The following is a 20,746-nucleotide window of genomic DNA, read 5'->3' as shown; positions in this document are numbered from 1 at the left end:
AGTTGACAAAGACCCTATAGGACAGTGAATGACAGAGGAACACACAGAATAATTGTTTCTGAGCAAGTCTCTAGTCTTATCTTCTCTGTTATCTCAGTGTCCTGCTCCTTCAGAGTTTCTGACACACTCAGGAAGTTGTTGCAACATTGTGTGTCTTGCAGAGTAATAGACAGCAGAGTCCTCAGATGTCAGGCTGCTGAGCTCCATGTAGGCTGTGCTGCAGGATTTGTCTGCAGTAGGGTGACCTTGCCTGAACTTCTGATTGTAGTTGGCATCACCATCTCCAGGATAAATCCTTCCAAACCACACCAGGTCCTGTCCAGGACTCTGCTTCTCCCAGTTAATAAATCAATGAAGGTGTAGCCAGAAGCCTTACAGGACATCTTCACTGAGGATACAGGCCTCCCTGGCTCAGCCCCAGACTGCTGCAGCTGAGTCTGGGTGTGGACACCTGTGGAGAGAAAGGCAGAGTGGATGTCACTGTCCCCTGAGTTAATGGCCCCTCTTCAAGTCTGTAACTTGGAGCCCTGACTTGTAGTTGCTGTCACCAGGAAGAGGATGATCCAGCTCCATCCCGTAGTGAGGACCTGTGTGCTCAGTGACTGTGGATAGGACACTGGTCATAAGCTGTTTTTGGGTGTGGACATCTGTGTATTTACCTCCATAGACTCACATGATTTGAATATTCATGAGCAGAACATTTCTTTAAATAAGTACTTAGTGCAGTTTTGAAGGAGGTAGAGGACACCTGGGACAGTAAAAACATGCTAAAGACCAAATTCCATTCCTGTCTGTGGAAAGGCATCCTTACCCTTCTCTCAGATCTGTGCAGATGCTGTGGGTGAAACATCAGGACCTAAGCTCTTAGTAGATTTCAGACCTGGGGCAGTTGCTCTGCTTTGTGACAAGCTTGTCAGACTGATTTACAGCAGGTAGTTGTGATGATGATAGTAATGACTGGAAATTTAAAATAAATTTTGCCAAATATATCCCCCATTCTAATATATAGAATTAATATTTTCCATTCAAGAAGGCTACATACAAAAAACTCAGAGAACTGACCTAAAGGAAACATACTTCAGAAATTTTTGCACTTCATGTGTGTCAGCAGATGACGTCATCAAAAAGACATGGTTATATGTGAGACACAATGGGAGTATTTCATTGGAAAGAATGAGGAATTTATATCAACTTTAGGAAAATCAATGTGACATCAGACAACTGTATTAATTAAGATCATCTCTGAAACACAGATATTCTATGAGACTCTAAGTAGTTTTTAGGTATTGACTAGGCACACAGAACTATGTATGTAAATTCCTAACTACTTGTAAGTGAAAGTGTCCAGCAGAATACAGTATAAAACAGGAGTGTCAAGAACAGTAGATAGCATAAACTCTAAGCAGATGAAGTGGTTTACTCAATATTTTCAGATATTCCAGAAGACAGCACAATGGGCAAAGGATGTTGGGAGTAGGAGCTCACAGGCTCTGGGGAATTTCTTCACTGATATCAGAGATGTTGAAGGATTTTTCTTATAAACTTTGATGTTTTTTACAACATCACAGAGATGTTTGTGGTTTGTCTGACTTTCACAACTTGCACAATGACTGGCTTGCACATTGGTGTGATCATGACTGAATATATGGAAAGACTTTTGAGTGAACTGTATATTTCATTAAAGATAGTGACACAAAAAGTTAATATTTATGTATGAAACATTGTCATGTTTTAAACCCTTTAAGATAAATATGTCAAGATTTGTCCAAACTATGATCGGTGATACTAGGTAGACTCTAAGGTAGAAACACTGAAAAGAGAAACAAAACCCAGAATGCTGAGTGCAGTGAGGCTCTGAACCCTTAGACTTGGACAGGCTGTAAGAGCTGCACTAACACTTGGGTTCCCTTTCCAGGGGTTGATCAACACTAAACTGACTTTTGGTCTATGATTAAGTTATGCATATCAGAATTGGAGAATATCTGACCTGTGTCCATTACATTCCAAGATCATCACACTCATCCTGGAATGGATGATACAGAGGAAAAGTCATCGAGTTTGGGGGAAGGGGCCAGAGGGTCAGAGATGCAAGGACCGCTGGCTCCTGTTGCAGGGAAAGCAGGCGACAGACTCTTCTGAAGAGAGAACTTCATTTCTAACCAGGAACACTCATGTTGTCTTTCACATGCCTTGTTCATGGAGGACATAAAAGTGTGGTGTTCTGTCTTAATCTGTGATATGAACTGCAATGCATATAGACATAATTCCCCAATTTCTCAGAGATGTACTTGAAGTGCTTCCGGTTCCAAGGCCAAAAAAAAAAAAAAAAAAAAACATGAGAACATGAGTGCAAGTGTGGATTATGCAACACAAAAATTAAAATGCAGGAATTTAATCAGACAAATGTTTATACAAATCAAGATTAGCTCTCCCTGACAATAACGGCTTACAATAAGAAAATATTCTTGTAAAGTTGTATCAGAGTAACTCATGCAATAAGAACATTTCTCTGAACTGCTTCATGACACTTAAAATTCCAGAACTCAGAGAGAGTCAACATGAGAGTCTATTTAATATATTTCCAATCAGTGCTGTAGGCATGTCTCAGTCTGTGACATGTGAGGTGGAAAGCACTTCAGAGAGAACACGTGTTAGATAAAGTGTAATTACTATTACATCCTTCTCTGTTGCCAAATGCAGAGCCATTCCTGTCCCTGAGATATGACCTCATCATAAAATACCACCTTCACCTTTCACTAAGGAGATTCTTGTGGAGCTTTTTAGCATACAATGTGGAACATCCATCTGGTGGAAAACTACTTTTCATGGACAGGAAGAGGTCTGCCCAAACTTCTGGGCCTCAGCTAATGGAATCTGCCATTTCCTGCTCTCCCTGTCAGAAATGTCTCCACCTTCTCCAACATCCATGTTCCTTGTATGTTACTAACTGACAATCCTGTATTCCTTTCAGTGACTGGGGCTGTGGTAGTTTGAATTGGAAGGTCACTCAATGTCTAGTATGTTGAATACTTGGTCCTCTCATAAGGCACTCTTTGGGAAGTACCAGTAAGAGTGGTCTTGTTGGAGAATGTGAGTCAATGGGGGAAGGCTCAGAGGTTCCATAATCTCTTGGGATTTTCATTGTGCCTCTCTGCTGCCTGCTTGGGGTTCAAGCTATGAGCCACCAACTGCTGTTCCAGCCACTTAGCCTTTGGTTTGCAAATTGTGGACTCAATTGTTGGAAACCATAATCCCAACTAAGTTCTTTCTTTCCTTACATGTTCCCTTCATCACAGTTGGTCTTGCTGTTTTATCTCAGCTACAGAAAATTTACTAAGACAAACTTTCTCAGTTTTTTGCACAGTGAGAGGAACTTCTCAGAGAACACAGTTGGAATTTCTGTGGCTCTTAGAGAAATGATCTGGCTCTGTCACTGCTAATGTGATACCTCCCAGACCCAAAGTGATCTCTGTTAGATTTACATAAAATGCCCAATTGCATGTGAGAGATTTTCTAGGTGAGTAGATCTCACTTCTAATGAACATTATCATGTGATCAGATGCAGATGTTCAATGCCTTCCTGGTGGTGTGATCCCATATTCAGGTCAATTAGAAGACAATAAACCATCCTTGAAATACCATCTCCACACAGACACTAAAATAACTTTCCTGAAGGACAAGTTTATAAAAATCTCATGATGAGCAGAGATGAAATTCATGGAGAAATAAACTGAATTAGCTAAGAGCACAGCTGGATCATGTCTGAACCTGATGTGCACCATTTTCAGGAGGAGGGGAGGGGAGGTTTGAGCCTTGGGAGCATTTGTGCACCTGTAATGGGCCCTGTCTTACCCTTGATTTCCCCTTAAATATAAATGCTACTCTAATAAAGAAATCTGACTGAGTATCTGCTTGAATCTGAGAAAAAAGTCACAGGAACATGCATGTTTCTTATATTACAGCAGTAATACAGGAGATATTTTGATGACAACATTAACCCACAGCACAAATATTTAGAGAGACTTTCTTGGGAACTAGAAGATAGAAGGAGCCTAAGCTGCTGAACAGATTGCTCAGTTATGCCTTCATAGTCTGTGGGATGAACCTGTGTTCTGTATGTGCTGTGCGCCGTCTGGTGGCCGTGAGCGACCTCACAGTGAGGTTTTTGTCTGGGTTCACACTGAGATCACTCACTGTGTGTGTATATAGAACAGTAATAAGTGGCGGTGTCCTCAGACTTCACACTGTTCATTTGCAGGTACAGAGTGTTCTTGGCATCGTCTCTGGAGATGGTGAACCGGCCCTTCACGGATGGTGCATAGCTTGTGTAACTGCCATCATATTTAAAATTTCCAACCCACTCCAGCCCCTTGCCGGGAGCCTGGCGGACCCAGTCCATCCAGTAGTCACTGAAGGTGAATCCAGAGGCTGCACAGGAGAGTTTCAGTGATCCTCCAGGCTTCACCAGACCACCCCCAGACTCCACCAGCTGCACCTCACACTGGACACCTGAAAACATAAAAATTCTTGATCAGGAAATCATCACACATGTCCATTGTCCCTCAGATTAATGTCCACTCACACAGTCAGCACCTACTGCTCTCCATAAATTACCTTTTAAAAGAGCAACAAGGAAAATGCAGCTCAGCCCCAACTCCATGCTGATCCCTGAGTGAAGTCTTGGGATCCACAGCTGAGCTGTCTGAGCTGTAAGGTCAGGACTGGGCTGCTTTTCATGAGCAGAGAGAGGGCCCATTTGCATGTCTTCCTGCTTTATAGCAAGTGCTCTGGTGGAGCCTGGAGATGGCATGTCCTGTGTTATTTGTTAATGTGCTGGAGGAATCAGATAATAATGTTAATGTTTGGGGAAATGTTATTAAATTACATCATGTTCAATCATCTCCTATTATCCCTTTTACAAACAAAAGACTCATTTTAATATTAATTTCAACTCAATCCTGTGTGTCTGGGATTACAAACCTCAGTGACATTGCTTTCCCATGCTCATTTCTGTAGGAGTTGGCACTGCTGTGTGGACCTCATCCTTGATGAACATAAAATTCCCTGCAGAGCTATAGCTTTGTGAGCAGCAGCTTCCTGAGGTTGAGAACTCCCTTTCTGTATGGAGGTCATGTGACATGCCTGAATTCCAGTGTTCAGCTAATCACCTGCATGAACCTTTTCCAGGCAGTCTGTGTATTTCTTGTTTTATCATCTAATTTGGTTTTTCTTTACTGCACGTTTACCTATTTGTCCCTAGAAATGTGGAGTGACTGAGAAACTGAACTTCAAGGAGAGCTGAGCTTTGACTGTGTCTGCAGGTGTCCCTGTCAGAGCAGCAGCAGGTGGCAAGTGAGGATGAGGTGTCACCTCACCAGGAAGTAAATCCCTGATGGGTGAATCTCTGATTGGCAAAACTGGGACAACAGACTCCAGAATGTCTTTTGCTTTTACTGTACTGTTTCATTTTTGCTGCTGCCATCTTTCTTTGGTACTCAACATGGTGTGAATGGATCTGGGGAGATCCCCACTGCCTGTAATATAGTGTGTTCTCATGTGGAAATATCCCTTTCTACTGGAAAGTTTTACCTGTGCATTATTGTGAATATGTTTTCTTCTTAAGCTGCACTGTCTAACTGATAATAATAAAATTAGTTTAAATAGACTAAATAGATTAAAATTAATACAAGGGAGCTTCGCACAGCGAGGGCCTATGAGTTTTACCTCCACAGTTGCATAGGCTGTAGTTCAGGTTAATGATTAGGGAAAACACTTGAGTCCCTGGAAGCCAGGCTGTCTCAAATTCTTTCTATCTTAATGTTGAAAGATGCATTCACAGCTCTCTGTAAAAGATATTGGAATCCAAGTTAGGAATATTTATATTAGGAGATGCTATGAATTGACCATTTCGTTTAAAGCCATCTCAATAGAAGGAAATCCTGCCTGGTGCAAGAAACCTAGTCAGATGCCCAGGGTTTCTCACATCATAGATGGTGGAGGAAACCATTCAACTGCCACTAACTAGCATGATTTCTAACTACACTCCAACTCTTTGTTTTCATACTTAAAAATATGTGTTGTTATCTCCATTCATCAAGAAAACTTGTCTGGGCAAAAGTTGGAGAAAACCACAGCAGATCAAAATGCAGAGTTGTTAAGCTCAAGCCTCACCTGATACATCTACAACCCATCTCCTACATCATAGGTTTAGGGATTGTGGTAGAAGAGGAAGTAGAAAGAGTGTGCACCCTAGGAAGGGTAAGCCTGCTCTGAGATTGTGTCTCATAGACATATTAGAGAAGAAACATCTATCATGTCTACTTGACAAGGCTCTTGAAACATGAGCCAAACAAGAATGAAAACAGCAGACACACTAACATGGAAGGAGGAGTGTTTACCAAGCCTCAGCTCTACTCTAAGGATTAGAGGCAACTAAGGAGCCCAGAGTAGGAGAAACAGTCTTCAGAAGACAAGAATATACTTCTAGGTTTGCCAATACCATAAAACCCTGAAAACATATTACATAAACTGAAGTTGAAATCATTATTTAGAAATACATAAATCACACACACACAGAGAAATAAATATTAATAAATTAAAAAAGAATGAATTTGAAATAAAACAGGAGTCTCCAAAGGAAGGTTGGTAGGGAGAAAAGGGAATAGGATATGAAGTATAGTATAATCTAAAAAGCTATTCATATTAATCGATAATGAAAACCAAACTCCTTGTTTCTTGAGTTTCCTTAATTGTCAGATAGACACAAAAATAGTACAAAATGCTTGAGTGATTGCCTAGGAAGAACAAAACCACACCCGGAAAATTTCCTGTCAGGGCACATGCATTACACCCTAGAATTCTGGGGTGGTTCAGTAGGATCAAGAACTATAAATACTCCTTGTATTTGTAACATTAGTGAGGCAAGCCTGGGATTCATGATGCTGGTTTCCCACAAAATATAATACAAAAATTCCTCTAGAGACAATTCCACAAGACATATTACAGGAAGAGATAATTTTGGGCACTGAAAACAAATCTTCCACATCTTCTTTAAGGGTCCTCCTTGTTTACAGCTTCTCTAGTGGTGTGGATTGTAGGCTGGTAATCCTTTATGTCTAAAATCCACATGAGTGAGGACATATCATGTTTGTCTTTTTGATTGGGTTACCTCGCTCAGAATGGTTTCTTCTAGTTCCATCTATTTTTCTACAAATTTCAAGATTCCATTGTTTTTTTCCACTGTAAATGTACCACATTTTCTCTATCCATTCTTTGGTAGAGGGGCATCCAGGCTGCTTCCAGTTTCTGGCTATTACAAATAGTTCTGCTATGAACATTGTTGAACAGATGTCCTTCTTGAATGAATGTGCTTCTTTTGGGTATATGCCTAAGAGTGGAATTGTTGGATCTTTTGGTAGACTCATTCCCATTTTCCTGAGGAATCAACATACTGATTTCAAAGTAGCTGTACAAGTTGGCACTCCCACCCGCAGAGGAGAAGTGTCCCCCTTTCTCCACATCCTCTCCAGCACAGACTGTCATTGTTGTTTTCATTTAAGCCATTCTGGCTGGTGTAAGATGGTATCTCAGAGTTGTTTTGATTTGCATTTCCCTGATGGCTAAGGATGTTGAGCACTTTCTTATATGTCTTTCAGGCATTTTTAGATTCATCTATTGAGAATTGTCTATATAGTTCTGTACCCCACTTTTTAATTGGATTGTTGGATGTTTTGGAGACTAGCTTCTTGAGTTCTTTGTATATTTTGGAGATTATTCCTCTGTCAGAGGTGGGATTGGGGAATATCATTTCCAGTCTGTGGGCAACATTTTTTCTTGCTGACTGTGTCCTTTGCCTTACAGAAGCTTCTCAGTTTCAGGAGATTCCATTTTTTCAATTGTTGATCTAAGTGTCTGTGCTACTGGTGTAATGTTCAGGAAGTGGTCTCCTGTATCAATTAATTCAAGGGTATTTACCACTTTGTCTTCTAATAGGGTTAGTGTGGTTCGGTTTATGTTGAGGTCTTTGATACATTTTGACTTAAGGTTTGTGCAGAGTGAAAGGCTTGGGTCTATCTGTAGTCTTCTACATGTCCACATCCAGTTATGCCAGCACCATTTGTTAAAGATGTTCTCTTTGTTCCAGCGTATAAATTTGGATTGTTTGTCAAAAATCAGGTGTTCATAGGTATGTGGGTTAATATCAGGATTTTCATCTCTATTCCATTTGTCTACCTGTCTATATTTGTGCCTATACCAAGCTGTTTTCAGGACTATAGCTCTGTACTAGAGCTTGAAATCAGGGATGGTGATACCACCCTGAAGACACCCAATCAAGTCTGATCTCGGAAGCTAAGCAGGGTAGGGCCTGGTTAGTACTTGGATGGGAAAACAGTTGTTTGTCTTTCCTGGTTCTAAAGACTTAAGAGTTCCTGGGCTTGGTTAGGGCTGAGCTCCCTCTGCTGGCCCAGAGCTCCTCTGAAGGGAGATTTTGTCTGGGCTCATGCTGAAGTCCCCTCACTGTGTCTCTTGCACAGAAATATGTGGCTGTGTCCTCAGTGGTCACAGAGTTCAGCTGCAGGAAGAACTGGTTCTTGGCTGTGTCTCTGGTGATGGAGATGCGGCTCTTGAGGGATGGGTTGTAGTTGGTGCTACCAACATAATTTATGTACCCCATCCACTCCAGCTTCTTCCCTGGGAACTGCCTGATCCAGGTCCACCAGTAACCACTGCTGATGGAGTAACCAGTGACAGAGCAAGTGAGGGACAGCGACTGTGAGGGCTTCACCAGGCCAGGTCCTGACTCCTGAAGCTGGATCTGGGACAGGACACCTGCAAACAAGAAGAGTCAATTCTGTCAATCACATGTTGTCACATCCCCTCATGGACACATGTATGAAATGGTCACACTCACCAGGAAGGGCTGTCACCAGGTACAGAAGACCCAACAGTCTCATCTTCTAGGCTACACCCCCTTTTCTCAGAGGTCAGCCTCCTGTGAGAGAGATGTGAGCTCCCACAGCTCAGGAGGGGACTTAACTTAGAGCTAGAAGATGCATTTGCATGTGGGGAGTCAGCCTTGTCCTTATAAAAAAGGAGGGTGGATACCACTCCATTTCCTCATTGCAACACAGCCATCACTGTGTCTCATTTTCTATAGTGTGAGTCTGAGGTAACACATTTTGGAGACCACAGGGCTCAGGGGACACACACAGTGGCATGACCCCAATTCTATTTCCTAGACCAATGCCCCCCCTCAATCTTCTGCTCCTATATATATTTTTGCTTTTTTTCCATTCATTTGTTTCTTAACATTTGATATATTATTATTCTTTAATTAATTAATTTTATATTCAAATTCCAGTTTCTCCTCTCTCTTTCCCTCTCCCACTCCCCCACCTCCCATCTGCTCCTTGTAGAGTATAAGTCCTTCCCTAGGAATCTACTACTTCTGTCCATCATCTCCTTGAGGCTGCACCAAGGTGCCTCCCCACCCTCTGGCTCCCCTGTGTCTAGGCTGGGCAGGTTCTCTCTCCATGTAGAATGGGCTCCACTAAGTCTGATTGTGCATTAGAGTTAGATCTTGTTCACACCATCAGTGGCCTCATGTATTGTCCCAACTGCACCACTGTCACCTATATTAAGGGAGTCTTGTTCAGTCTTATGCAGGGTCCCCTTTAGTTAGACCAGAGTCACTGATCCCTCACTCTCTCAGGTCTGCTGATTCTGTGGAATTCCCCATCATGTTCTGGACCCCTTTGTTTATATCATCCTTCCTCACTTTGATTGCACCCCAGGAGCTTGGCCCATTGGTTAGTTGTGGATTTCTGCATCTGCTTCTCTCTGTTTATGGTAGAGGGTTAAAGCTTCTCTGGGGTTGAGGATTGTAGTCTGTGTATCTTTTGCTTCATTTCTGGTATCCACTTATGATTGAGTACATACTATATTTGTTTTGTGGGAATGGGTCTCCTCACTCAGGCTGTTTTTTTCTATCTTAGTCCATTTGTCTGCAGATTTTAGGATGTCTTTGTTTCTTACTGCTGAGTAGTACTCCATTGTGTAAATATATCACGGTTTCTTCATCCATTATTTGGTTAAGGGGCATCTAAGTTATTACCAAGTTCTGGATTTTACAAATAATACTGCTATGAACATAATTGTTGCTTCTGTATTTTTAGGTCTCATGCCAACTCTAATCTACTATTCACACTTGGCTTCCTGAGTTCCTGGTTTCTGATTAGGAAGACCACACTGCTCAAGTTTTTCTTCCATTTTTCCAGCCGAGTAATGTTTTCCCATCTTTCCTAGAAAGTTAGCATGCTGTCATGTCATTGTAACATGGGGTCCATACCTACTGCTGTTATGATAAATCTTTCTGCCAAAAGCCACCAAGCCCCACCGCCATGTTTGAGCTCTATGCCAGCCACCCACATGAGTTAGGGCCCCAATTAAGTCTACAGAGAGATTTGTATTAGGTACAATGCTGCTTGGCCAATGACAAGGATTCTCATTGGTTAGCTCTGTCTTAATTATCATAAATCTATATATTTATAAGAGTTATCTTACTGGATAACTTTTATTGGTGCCCTACCTTGCTGGGAGATCACAACACTGCTGGAGGATGCAAAGGGGAAAAAAGGGACACTTCCTGTTTCTCCTTGCTTAAATGAGTCTCCTTTGCTATGTCACTTCCTACCTGGATCACTACTTCTCTACTACATTTCCCAGAATCCTCTTTGACTCTTAGTCTAATTTGCTGTCTCATTGGCCACACAGTATTTTATTTATCATCCAGCAAGACAAACACATACACAGAAGCACTTCCCCATCATACTTCTTCCTCCTTCCTGACTGCAGAATGTAGAGGAAACACATGCTGATGGGAGAAGCTTCTTCCCATACTTCCTCCTCCCTCCTCAACTCCCAAGTCCCCCCATCCATATTCAACACTTTGCTGTCTTTTGACAACAAATAGGATTCTAGTGAATAAAATACAATAAAGTAAAATTAGATAAAAATTGACACATTTGAACAAGAGAAAACAAACAAAAAAGACTGAATGACAAGAGCCCAAGAAAAGGCACAAGAAACAGGTGTGAATGCAGAGACCTCCAGATTTATATACTCAGGAATCCTATGAAAAGACAAAATGAGAAGCTGTTATATATATGCAAAGGAACTCTAAGGTAAAATAAGAGATAAATAGATAAATGTATAAAATAGAAATAAAGCCATGTGATATCATGACACAGGGAACCTCCCAAAGGTATTTGATTAGATCCTGATGGCATCTGCTGATGGAAATGCAGCCTGTGCTCAGGACTATTTGGTTTCCTTCACCTGACAAACTTTTCGAAATGTCATTTTTCAATTTAAAGATGTTATGATTGGAGATAGGTTCTAGGTTAGGGATTGGACCACATGCACACCTCCTTGTGCTCTAGAACCCTATCTGCTGTCGACAAATGCATGTCCTGGTTTTCCAATACAGAAATTCTTTCTACTCTATAGGACTGTTAGGAGGATGATGAAAAGGGGGCACCCAGATTTATGAATTCTGAGAAAGTCCCCAGGCTAATCTTTTGTGTCATCTCAGCTTCCTGCTCCTCCAGGGTTTCTGACACACTCAGGATGTGGTTGCAAAACTGTGTCTCTCGCACAGTAATAGACTGCAGAGTCCCCAGATGTCAGGCTGCTGAGCTCCATGTAGGCTGTCCTGGAGGATTTGTCTCTAGTCAGTGTGGCCTTGCCCTGGAACTTCTGATTGTACTTAGTGTTACCACTATCAGGATCAATTCGTCCAGTCCACTCTAGGCCCTGCCCAGGCTTCTGCTCAACCCATTGCATATAACCATCAGTAAAGGTGTAGCCTGAAGTCTTGCAGGATATCTTCACTGAGGCCCCAGGCCTCACCAGCTCAGGCCCATACTGCTGCAGCTGGACCTGGGAGTGGACACCTGGAGAGAAATGCAGAGTGGGTGTTACTGTCACCTGAGTACATTCCCCATCCTTAACTCTGCAACTTGGAGCCCTTACCTATAGCTGCTGTCACCAGGAAGAGGATAATCCAGCTCCAACCCATGGTGAGGACCTGTGATCTCAGTGACTGTGGAGAAGACACTGATCATGTGTTGGTGGTGGTGTGAACATCCCTGTATTTACCACCATACACTCCTGTGATTTGCATATTCATGAGCAGGGCGCTACTTAGATAAGAACCTAGTCCAACTGGAGAATGAGGAGGTAGAGGAGACCTGGGTAGGCAGCAGGATGCTGAGGTCCAAATCCTCATCCTGTCTGAAGAAGGAGCCATTCCTGAGACCTGTGCAGACCCTACAGAAACATCAAGGCCTAATCTTTCAATTTACAAATAGAATTGGAACCTGAGATATTTGGTCCTCGAGGTGAAGAGACTGGGTTCCGTTGATACTAATAATTGTGATTGGATTTTTCCAAAGCTCCTTAAATTAGTAGAATTTGAATTCTTCTCTCATGGAGGAACAATATTTTCTTTGCTTTCCCAGCTGTTTGTATTTCTGTGTTTCCCATGTTTGCGTGTGTGTGTGTGTGTGTGTGTGTGTGTGTGTGTGTGTGTGTGTGTGTGCATTTGGTCTTGTATTCTTTGTTTTTGCCCATGTGTTTCTTTTAGAGACAAAGAAAGGCTGTGTAGTTGAGTGGTAAGGAGATAGTAAAAATCAGGGAGGAATTGGGCAGTGAGCTTGTGATCTAAAAATACTATATGAAAAAATTTCAAATACCAAAAATAAATAATTCTTAATAAAACAAACAAGAAAATAAAATGTGCAATATTTAACAAAGAGTTTTACTGTGTTTGAATATTGGGGAATTCACATACAACTTTCAGTATGTGCTGTTCATATATAGGCTTTTATAAGAATTCCACAGAAAACATGGAGTCCCCTCCTATCCTCATCTCATTTCTGTCCTGCTGATTTTTGGCTCCACTGTGACCCCTGCTCGTCCTGAGCACCAGTTTAAGTTAGTATGTATTAGTTTACACTCAACATTCACAGTGTAGCTTGAGCAGTAAGACATTCATGCTACTTCCGTGTTCACAGAGCTCAGCTGCATGGAAAAGGGGTGCTTGTTTTCCAGGGAACACTGCATGGATGTGACAGAGAATGATTTTATGTGCTTCCTTTATCATTACTAATATTCCTCTAAAGTGGCCGGGGATTTACCTGCTGGCAGTTGGATCCAGCTCGTCACTACCCTCTGCTTCTACAGAGTGACTACAGAGAATTATGGCATGCTGAGTCACTGCACTTTGAAAATTAACCATTTTGTTATTGCTTGACTCATCACATTTTGTGAGGAATCATGGAGTTGGTCCAGTCCTGCTACACTGAAAGGAAAATGTCATAGGTTTCCAGGAAAGAGTCCTTGGCTCCTGGGACACTGTGTGCCTTTCAGTTCCTGATAAACCCAGGAACTCCCTCAGTCAGAGAATCTTTCAGGACACCTTTTTTCCTACCTGTTTCCCAGAACACCTACTTGATTTCCCCAATCCTGAGAGTGAGATCTTCTTCACTGTTTGTTTCACTGTCTCTGTCTCTGTCCTCATCTCCTGGTCTTGGATCCATCTTCCCTGATTCAGAAAGTCCATGGGCCTGAATTTTCAAATGTACACAGAGATAAAAATTTCCCTAAACCTCTTATTTGAGCTTTCTCCCTAGTCTATTTGTTGCATCACATTTAAGTCAATAGCAGACTGCTCCAGGCTTTCCCTCAAAATTTGCATCCTGAACAGGTTTAAAATGGCTCATCTCCTAGGGTCCAGACTGACAAATTGCTCCAACTAATGCCCACATATCTCTAGCCTAGAAGTTTCCTTAGAAGCTGATCGGCCAAAACAGGACCAGCATTCCAGCTTCTTTTGGCCCCACCCTGTTGTGGGAATTCACCCACCCAATAGACTTTGAGATATCAGCCCCTTTCTGTTGGAGACTCAGGTGCTGCGTGCCGACTGAGAGGGGAGCTCTTGTCCTCAACTGTGTTTGCAGATCAGGTCTCAGCTTCCAGATCTCTGGGCAGAAGACCTCAGTGGTTCTCTATCTATTTTTATTCATGAGTAAGTCCCAGATAAATACCTGACTTCCCTTTATCCAGGTTTTCATGGAATCTATTACAGTCAACCATTACACCACCCAACAATGATGCCTCAGTGTGGCTGGAAATAGTCATAGAGAAGATTACACATAGCTCCTAATCATTTGTTTATTATCAGTAAAAGCCTGAGATGTTAGCTTTCAAACCTGGGACAAATGAATGATGTGCCAATTAAAAATATCACGACCGAAAGTAGACACCATATCTCCCTGCCTCCCTCAGTCCCTATCTCTTACAGGGTCCTCCTGGCTGGCATTTCCTTCTACATACCCTAAACATTCCAGCCCTGGGCTGGGCTTCCCTACCTGGGCTGTTCTTCTGTATATAATCCAACTGTTTCAGGGACCTGGTCCTTTTCATCTCTTTTGGGCGTCCTGAATGCTTCCCCTAGTTCCCCTGTGTTTTCTCCCCTTACCACTCCCCCCACTCGTCACATGACCCAGGGTAGTGTCCACTCTGGACTCTCACAGATGTCCAAGCCTCTGGCTATGCTCTCTGACATGCGTATAATAAAGTAACTCCTCCACCATGCTTGCCAACAGTCATGCATTTTTAAATTTTATTTCTTGTTTTCATTCACTAACAGCCTTAACTATGTCACACAGGGTTACACCCTAGGTCTCAGGTGAGTTTCATGTAACTGGCTCATGTCTCTTTTAAACAAAGGTCAGAAGTTGGAAGAACAAAATGTAACAGGAGACACTATGATGAAAGTTACAGGTGAAGTAACTGCATCAGGGAAAATACAAATGGGTCACATCTGTGTCTGATGTGCACAGTGCTCAGGGAAACAGAAGACGTGAGACCTGTTAAGGTGTGGGGGTCACTGAGTGTGGCCTCACCTCCCCTGTGAGTCCCCTAATCCCAGGCACTGTCCTAACCGGATACCACTGAGTCTTTGTCTGAATCTCATGAGGGAAAATCATCACCAATACTGCAGACCTCACTCAGCATTTAATCCTGTGTCATCACCAGAGTCATTTCTGCTATCAGAGGTGAGATATTTCCATGTAATTCACGTTAGACTGCGTGGTGTGTATATTGTAAATTGTGGCAGAAGAGAACTCTGTTATCACAGACTCCAAAGACCATAAACACAGAGAGCATCCTGAGAAATCAGTAGATGGGGCGACAGCTGTGACCACATAAACTAGCACTCAGTCATGTCTGCACCTGTTCCTGCCCTGTCCCTCCCTCCATGTGTGACCTGCGCCCCCTGCTGGTTCTGAGCGCTCCTGCAGGGAGGTTTGTGTCAGGTTCACACTGAAGTCCTCTCACTGTGTTTGTAGTGCAGTAATAAATGGCCGAGTCTTCAGCTCTTAAGCTGTTCATCTGCAGGTAGAGGCTACTTTTGGAGTCGTCTCTTGAGATGGTAAATCTGCCTCTCAAGACTCCCCATAGTGTGTTGCATAATTATTTGTTTTTTGTTCAATACTTGCAATCCATTCCAACCACTTCCCTGGAGCCTGGCGGACCCAGTTCATCCAGTGGTCACTGAAAGTGAATCCAGAGGCTGCACAGGAGAGTTTCAGAGACTTTCCAGGCTGCACCAAGCCTCCCCCCGACTCCACCAGCTGCACCTCACACTGGACACCTGTGAAAAGAGAATCATGTTTGTAAACTCTCACAAATGTCCACTGTCCTTCTCACTCAAGTCCACTCACACAGTATCATTTCTTATACATAAATTACCTTTCAAAAGAACAACAAGGAAAACCCAGCTCAGTCTTAACTCCATGCTGAGTATTGAGTGTTCACTGATGACCACAGAAGGGGAGGACCAGGGAGTCCAGTGCTGGGTACCTCTATCAGAGCTTCAGCATCAGGGCTGCTTTTCATGGATGGAGGAGGGCATTATTTGCATGTCTTCCTGTTATATCCTGAACTCAGAGGCAGAAGCATTAGTGAAGACAAATAATGGCACAACTGTTTGAGATGGAATTAGGAACCAAGTGGTGTATAAACCATCAAAGCATCATTCATTTTCCCAGCCATGTAGCTTAGCTGCTAGAGTATTGTTTTTCATGCCCGAAGCCCGAGTTTATCCCCACCATTACATGGTAGGAAAGAGTTTGGAGTAGAAAATCTTAGATTTTACTTATGCTTCATCTATATAAAACTGTGTGCCAGCAGAGAAAGAAAGAACATAGTAATGAAAAATAGACTATTAAGTTTGAATTCTTAGATTTACATACAAATTTGTTTTCAGACTTCCTTTATTGTGCTCTCTAAATTGTAAACTTCCCGCTCTCTTTGCATTAATTATTAAATTGATCCATAGTAATTTTAATAGAAAAAACCAAAATATAATCATTTAATAAACATTGTATAAAGTTCAGTAAATAATGAATGCCTATGGTTAATTGGATTAACAACATGTGGTTGAGGACAGAACCAAGTGCTATACTATTTCATGCAAAAAACTTGGAGATTGATCCTCAAAAATAAAAGAAATGTTATATAAAGATAAATACTATTTGAGATTATTCTTTAACAATGATTTAAAACACATTTTGGTGACCCAGATTTAGCAATTAGTTCCTTCAGGGTTAACCTTTCCCACCCACCATACAGACCTGCTCTTCTCCATCACAAAGATACTGCCAGCTCTTCTATGGCCACCCAAAAACACCCAGAAGGACTATTTCCTTCCATGCCATGTCCTTCTGCTCTCTGATTCTACAATGACTTGCCTTTCACTCTCCATCAGCTCGGCCTGCTGTTTCTCACCTGGACCTTGAGGGACTTGCCTGCATCTGCATGGGACCACAAGGTAATCCACCTCCTTCCTTTCCCATAACCTACTGTCTCCCTGTGACCTTCCTCCCCAGGCCATCATGTTATCTTTGCTCTCTCCCACATCTTCGTCAGGGTTAACCATGGTCTTCCCTCTCTGAAGCGCTGAGTAGACATTGGTCTTACTTAGCATGCAAGCCTCCTATTCCTCAAGGTTTTTGGTTCTCAGTGCTGTCAGGTGGACTGTGTTTTTATGGAATCTTTCCTCCTCAAGCCATCTTTAACAGAACAGTACTTTTTGTTTTCTCCTAGTTCCCAGTGATATCTAATATCATTTTTCTTGGCCACCTGAGCAGTGTCAGAAATAGGTGGTATCTCATGGAGTAGTCCAGAATTAAATCAGATATTGACAGTTTACTGCAACAGAATGTATTCTGCCTGTATTGTTCTAAAGCAGAAAATTAAACAGCAACCCAGCTATAAACACTTTGACCTTCAATGGGGCTTTGCTTGTAACACACACACACTCACATACACACACACACACACACACACACACACACACACACACAAACACACACACACACTTTCTAACTTTAACTTTATTTGTAAATGTATTCTTATATATTCAGATAAAAGCTCTAACTCCCTCATCAATGATGTTCTCATTTTTGTAATTGCAAATGGAGACTATTACAGAGATCCATATCAGGCAAACTTTCATAGAACAAGTGACCCAGGGATGCACAACTACACTGGATACATCTTCAATATTAACACAACACCAAAAGCTTAGGAAAATCCTTGAAGAGGGGATAAAAAGTGTGCAAGGTCTAGAGGACCAGGAAGCCACTTTGAGATGGTATTTTCTAGACAGGAAAGGGATGCTGATCCCATGAAATCTTGATGATGTAGACGTAGAAACTGGACTTCCATAGTATAGGGTTAAATCTATAAAGATGAACTACTGGTAATCAATGGCTGCTGAGAGAGGGAAAATCAGTTTTCATCAAGGACAAGCTCTGTCATAATTATTCAATTCCAAGTTCACTGCTCTAAACACAGGTACATGTACATACCTATAACTGTACTCAATATGTTACTTATACACACACACACACACACACACACACACACACTGTTAAAATATTTATTAAAGTTGAAGAAGTCATGAGTTTGTGGGGATAGTAAAAGTTGCATAAGGGAGGAATTTGATTGTTTATATTGATACATATAGTAGTCAGGTTATGAAATTATGAAAAAGGTTTTATTTAAGATGCAAAAAGGACATCTCCTCTCACACACAACCCCTTTGGTAAGTGCTGTGTTTTCAGTGCCAAACTTTGAATGGAAAGACTGGGAATACAGGGTGTGGGCTTCTCAATCATATCTGTAATGTTAGGGTTGGGGTGTTTTTTATGAGCAGAGGGAGATCTTGTTTGCAGTTCCTGCAGATATATAATAAGTTTTATGGTGGATGCATTAGACACACAATTGTCTAGAAAAAAATGACAGAGAAAAAACTGGGTTATAAGGAAAGAATTAAATGATTATTATTATTTCTTTTGTATTTGTGATATAATGCAAAGTCTCACTTCATTGTGGTCTGACAGAGGCCTTTATAAAAAAATTTGTTCATTTTAAAAGGAATAACAATGATTATGAATGTTGAATGCTGATATTAATTTGAAGAAATTGGTTTCAAGGATATAGTTTAGTTAAGATCATGCAACATGGATTGGTGTGTGATATCCAGATTGAAAAATAATGATATGGTTGGGAAGTGGTGTTGCACATGTTTAATCCAAGTACTTTGGATGCAGAGGCAGGCAGATCTCTGTGAGTTCAAGGAAATTCTGTTCTATACAGCAATTTCCAGGACAGGCTCCAAAGCTCCAGAGAGAAACCCTGTCTCAAAAAAGGAAAACCATGGTATGTAAATTCTATAGAACATTATTTATCTGAAAAATACATTGTAAAATTTGAATATTTTTGTGTTTCTTATTACTCTGTTGTGGGCTGTGTTGGATGTAGCATTGCTGAACAGCAGGCTACTATTTTTAATTTTTAATCTTCATTAAATAGTAAATGAACCATGTTTGTGAGTACCAAATGCTGGAGAGAAATCTAGAGCCTCCACTCAGGGACTCTGCTCGGGTGTCCCTCCATCAGTCCATCCTGTCCCCTCCCCAGCACATTGGACTCTGTCCTGATTGGGGGAGACTCAGCATGAAGAGCCCTTAGATCACCTCTCCACAAGACAAGACTGTCCAGTCCTGGTTCCTATTGAGGAATTTATTTCATTATGTTCTGTCTTCATGGTGATAGGGAGGGTCCTTGCATTGTGTAATTTCTGTTTCTGTAGCATTCCCAGAAGAGAGACAGAGTCTAGGAACTACCTGAACTTCTCCATGTAACATCTTTTATCCTTCTACACATGGCGTATAACTGCCACAGAAGATGGTCTCCAGGGCCTTGTATGTGGTTAACAGAGAAGAAGCAACATGGAGTGGAGTCAGGAAACACCCTTGCTGTCCTCTCTGCACTTATTCCCCAGGCTCTGCAAAATTAATATATCTAGGTTTTCCCTTTTGCTGTCTCATGCAACAATATTTAGCAATGATATTGATTATGCAAACTTGATGTCATTTGAAAATGATATGTTAAATATCAGAATGTTGCCCTTTGTATTTTCCTTGACAGAACATGGCCTCTAAGAGATTAAACTCATCCACTTGTGGGCATTGCTCTGTAATGATTGTAGACAGATTTATAAAATCTCCACAATATATACAGTTCAGGCAGGTTGTCCTAGGAGCCTTGTGTGACTGAGAGACATCATGACAGCTATATGATGGAGTTTTATGGAGGAAGCTTTATCTCTACTTGAGAAGTCCAGTCTGTCCCCCCAAAAGTCAGTCAGTCCTATGAACCTTGCATGAGCCCAGCAAGTTCACATCTAACAATGACACGACCCATTATTGATATCACTTTTAATCCTACTGTTGATGGTTCCTGGAATTCACCAATAAGGGAACCCTCTTGCCTTTCTATCCTGACACTGGGGTTTATATTTGAACAAGAGAGTTCATGATGTCTTAGACACTTTATCTTGCACAGGTTGGAGGAGGTGAACTCTATGCCTTGGAGGATGAGGGACTTAAATCCACCTTTACCTGGTGCAGGGAACACTTCCTGAGTATCAGGTGATCAGCTGGAAAAGACCCAGAGGATAAGGAAGGATAATGATGAACTTGGAGAAGAAATGACAAAAGGAAAGTAACTCTACTGGAAGGAAAACAGACATCCTAATCAACTCTCAACCTGAGGATGCTCAATTATGTGAGAGGAGCCACAAGAGATAGGAATGAAATTGAATATTCTAGCCCTTGGTTCTTGTTTATACAACTTTTTGGCTTGATTTGAGTGAATAAAATAACTGAATAGAACAATTTGCACCAGAGAACTGAACTGTCCACTGTGTTGTTTTCTTCTTTTTCTTTTTCTAATTATTGTTTTAACAAAATAATCAGGTTGTAGCCATGGAACCAAGGGAAGTATTGTTTCTGTTCCTGACATTCAGCCATTGGACAGTCAAGCTGCATGTGCATTCTCCTAATTTAAAATCAAAACAAAACAACATGAAAATCAAACAAAGACACAACTAATTGTATTCAGACATGTCAAAGTTATGACAGAGCCAAGAATCAAGAGCAGTCCTAATTGGGCCTTGATGCCTCTATCAACAGAAAATTGCATGTGAGTGTGTGTGTGTGTGTGTGTGTGTGTGTGTGTGTGTGTATAGGTGATCTGTGCACTGTACACTGATGTCCATTAAATGTCAATCAGTGTCATTGTAGACTTGAGACACACACAATTCAGG

General features: G+C 41.6%; 1 pseudogene and 3 gene segments (V, D, J or C); all 4 read right to left on the bottom strand.

Annotated features, from left to right (window-relative positions):
* Window positions 1-4,115: 4,115 nt before the first annotated feature.
* On the bottom strand, window positions 4,116-4,660 carry LOC100759105. The segment is given in 2 exon segments: window positions 4,116-4,509; window positions 4,615-4,660. Coding segments are annotated over 2 exon segments (369 nt in total).
* Window positions 4,661-8,419: 3,759 nt separating this feature from the next.
* Window positions 8,420-8,954, bottom strand: LOC113831656. The segment is given in 2 exon segments: window positions 8,420-8,829; window positions 8,912-8,954. Coding segments are annotated over 2 exon segments (453 nt in total).
* A 2,386-nt stretch (window positions 8,955-11,340) lies between these two features.
* Window positions 11,341-12,079, bottom strand: LOC113838251. The segment is given in 2 exon segments: window positions 11,341-11,954; window positions 12,034-12,079. Coding segments are annotated over 2 exon segments (411 nt in total).
* A 3,209-nt stretch (window positions 12,080-15,288) lies between these two features.
* On the bottom strand, window positions 15,289-15,985 carry LOC113838250 (annotated as a pseudogene).
* Between the last annotated feature and the right edge of the window lie 4,761 nt (window positions 15,986-20,746).

The sequence above is a fragment of the Cricetulus griseus genome, chromosome 5, assembly GCF_003668045.3.
Source record: "Cricetulus griseus strain 17A/GY chromosome 5, alternate assembly CriGri-PICRH-1.0, whole genome shotgun sequence".
NCBI classification, from domain to species: Eukaryota; Metazoa; Chordata; class Mammalia; order Rodentia; family Cricetidae; genus Cricetulus; species Cricetulus griseus.
Note: the sequence above shows the minus strand (reverse complement) of the source record. Positions and strands in the feature narration are given on the sequence as shown.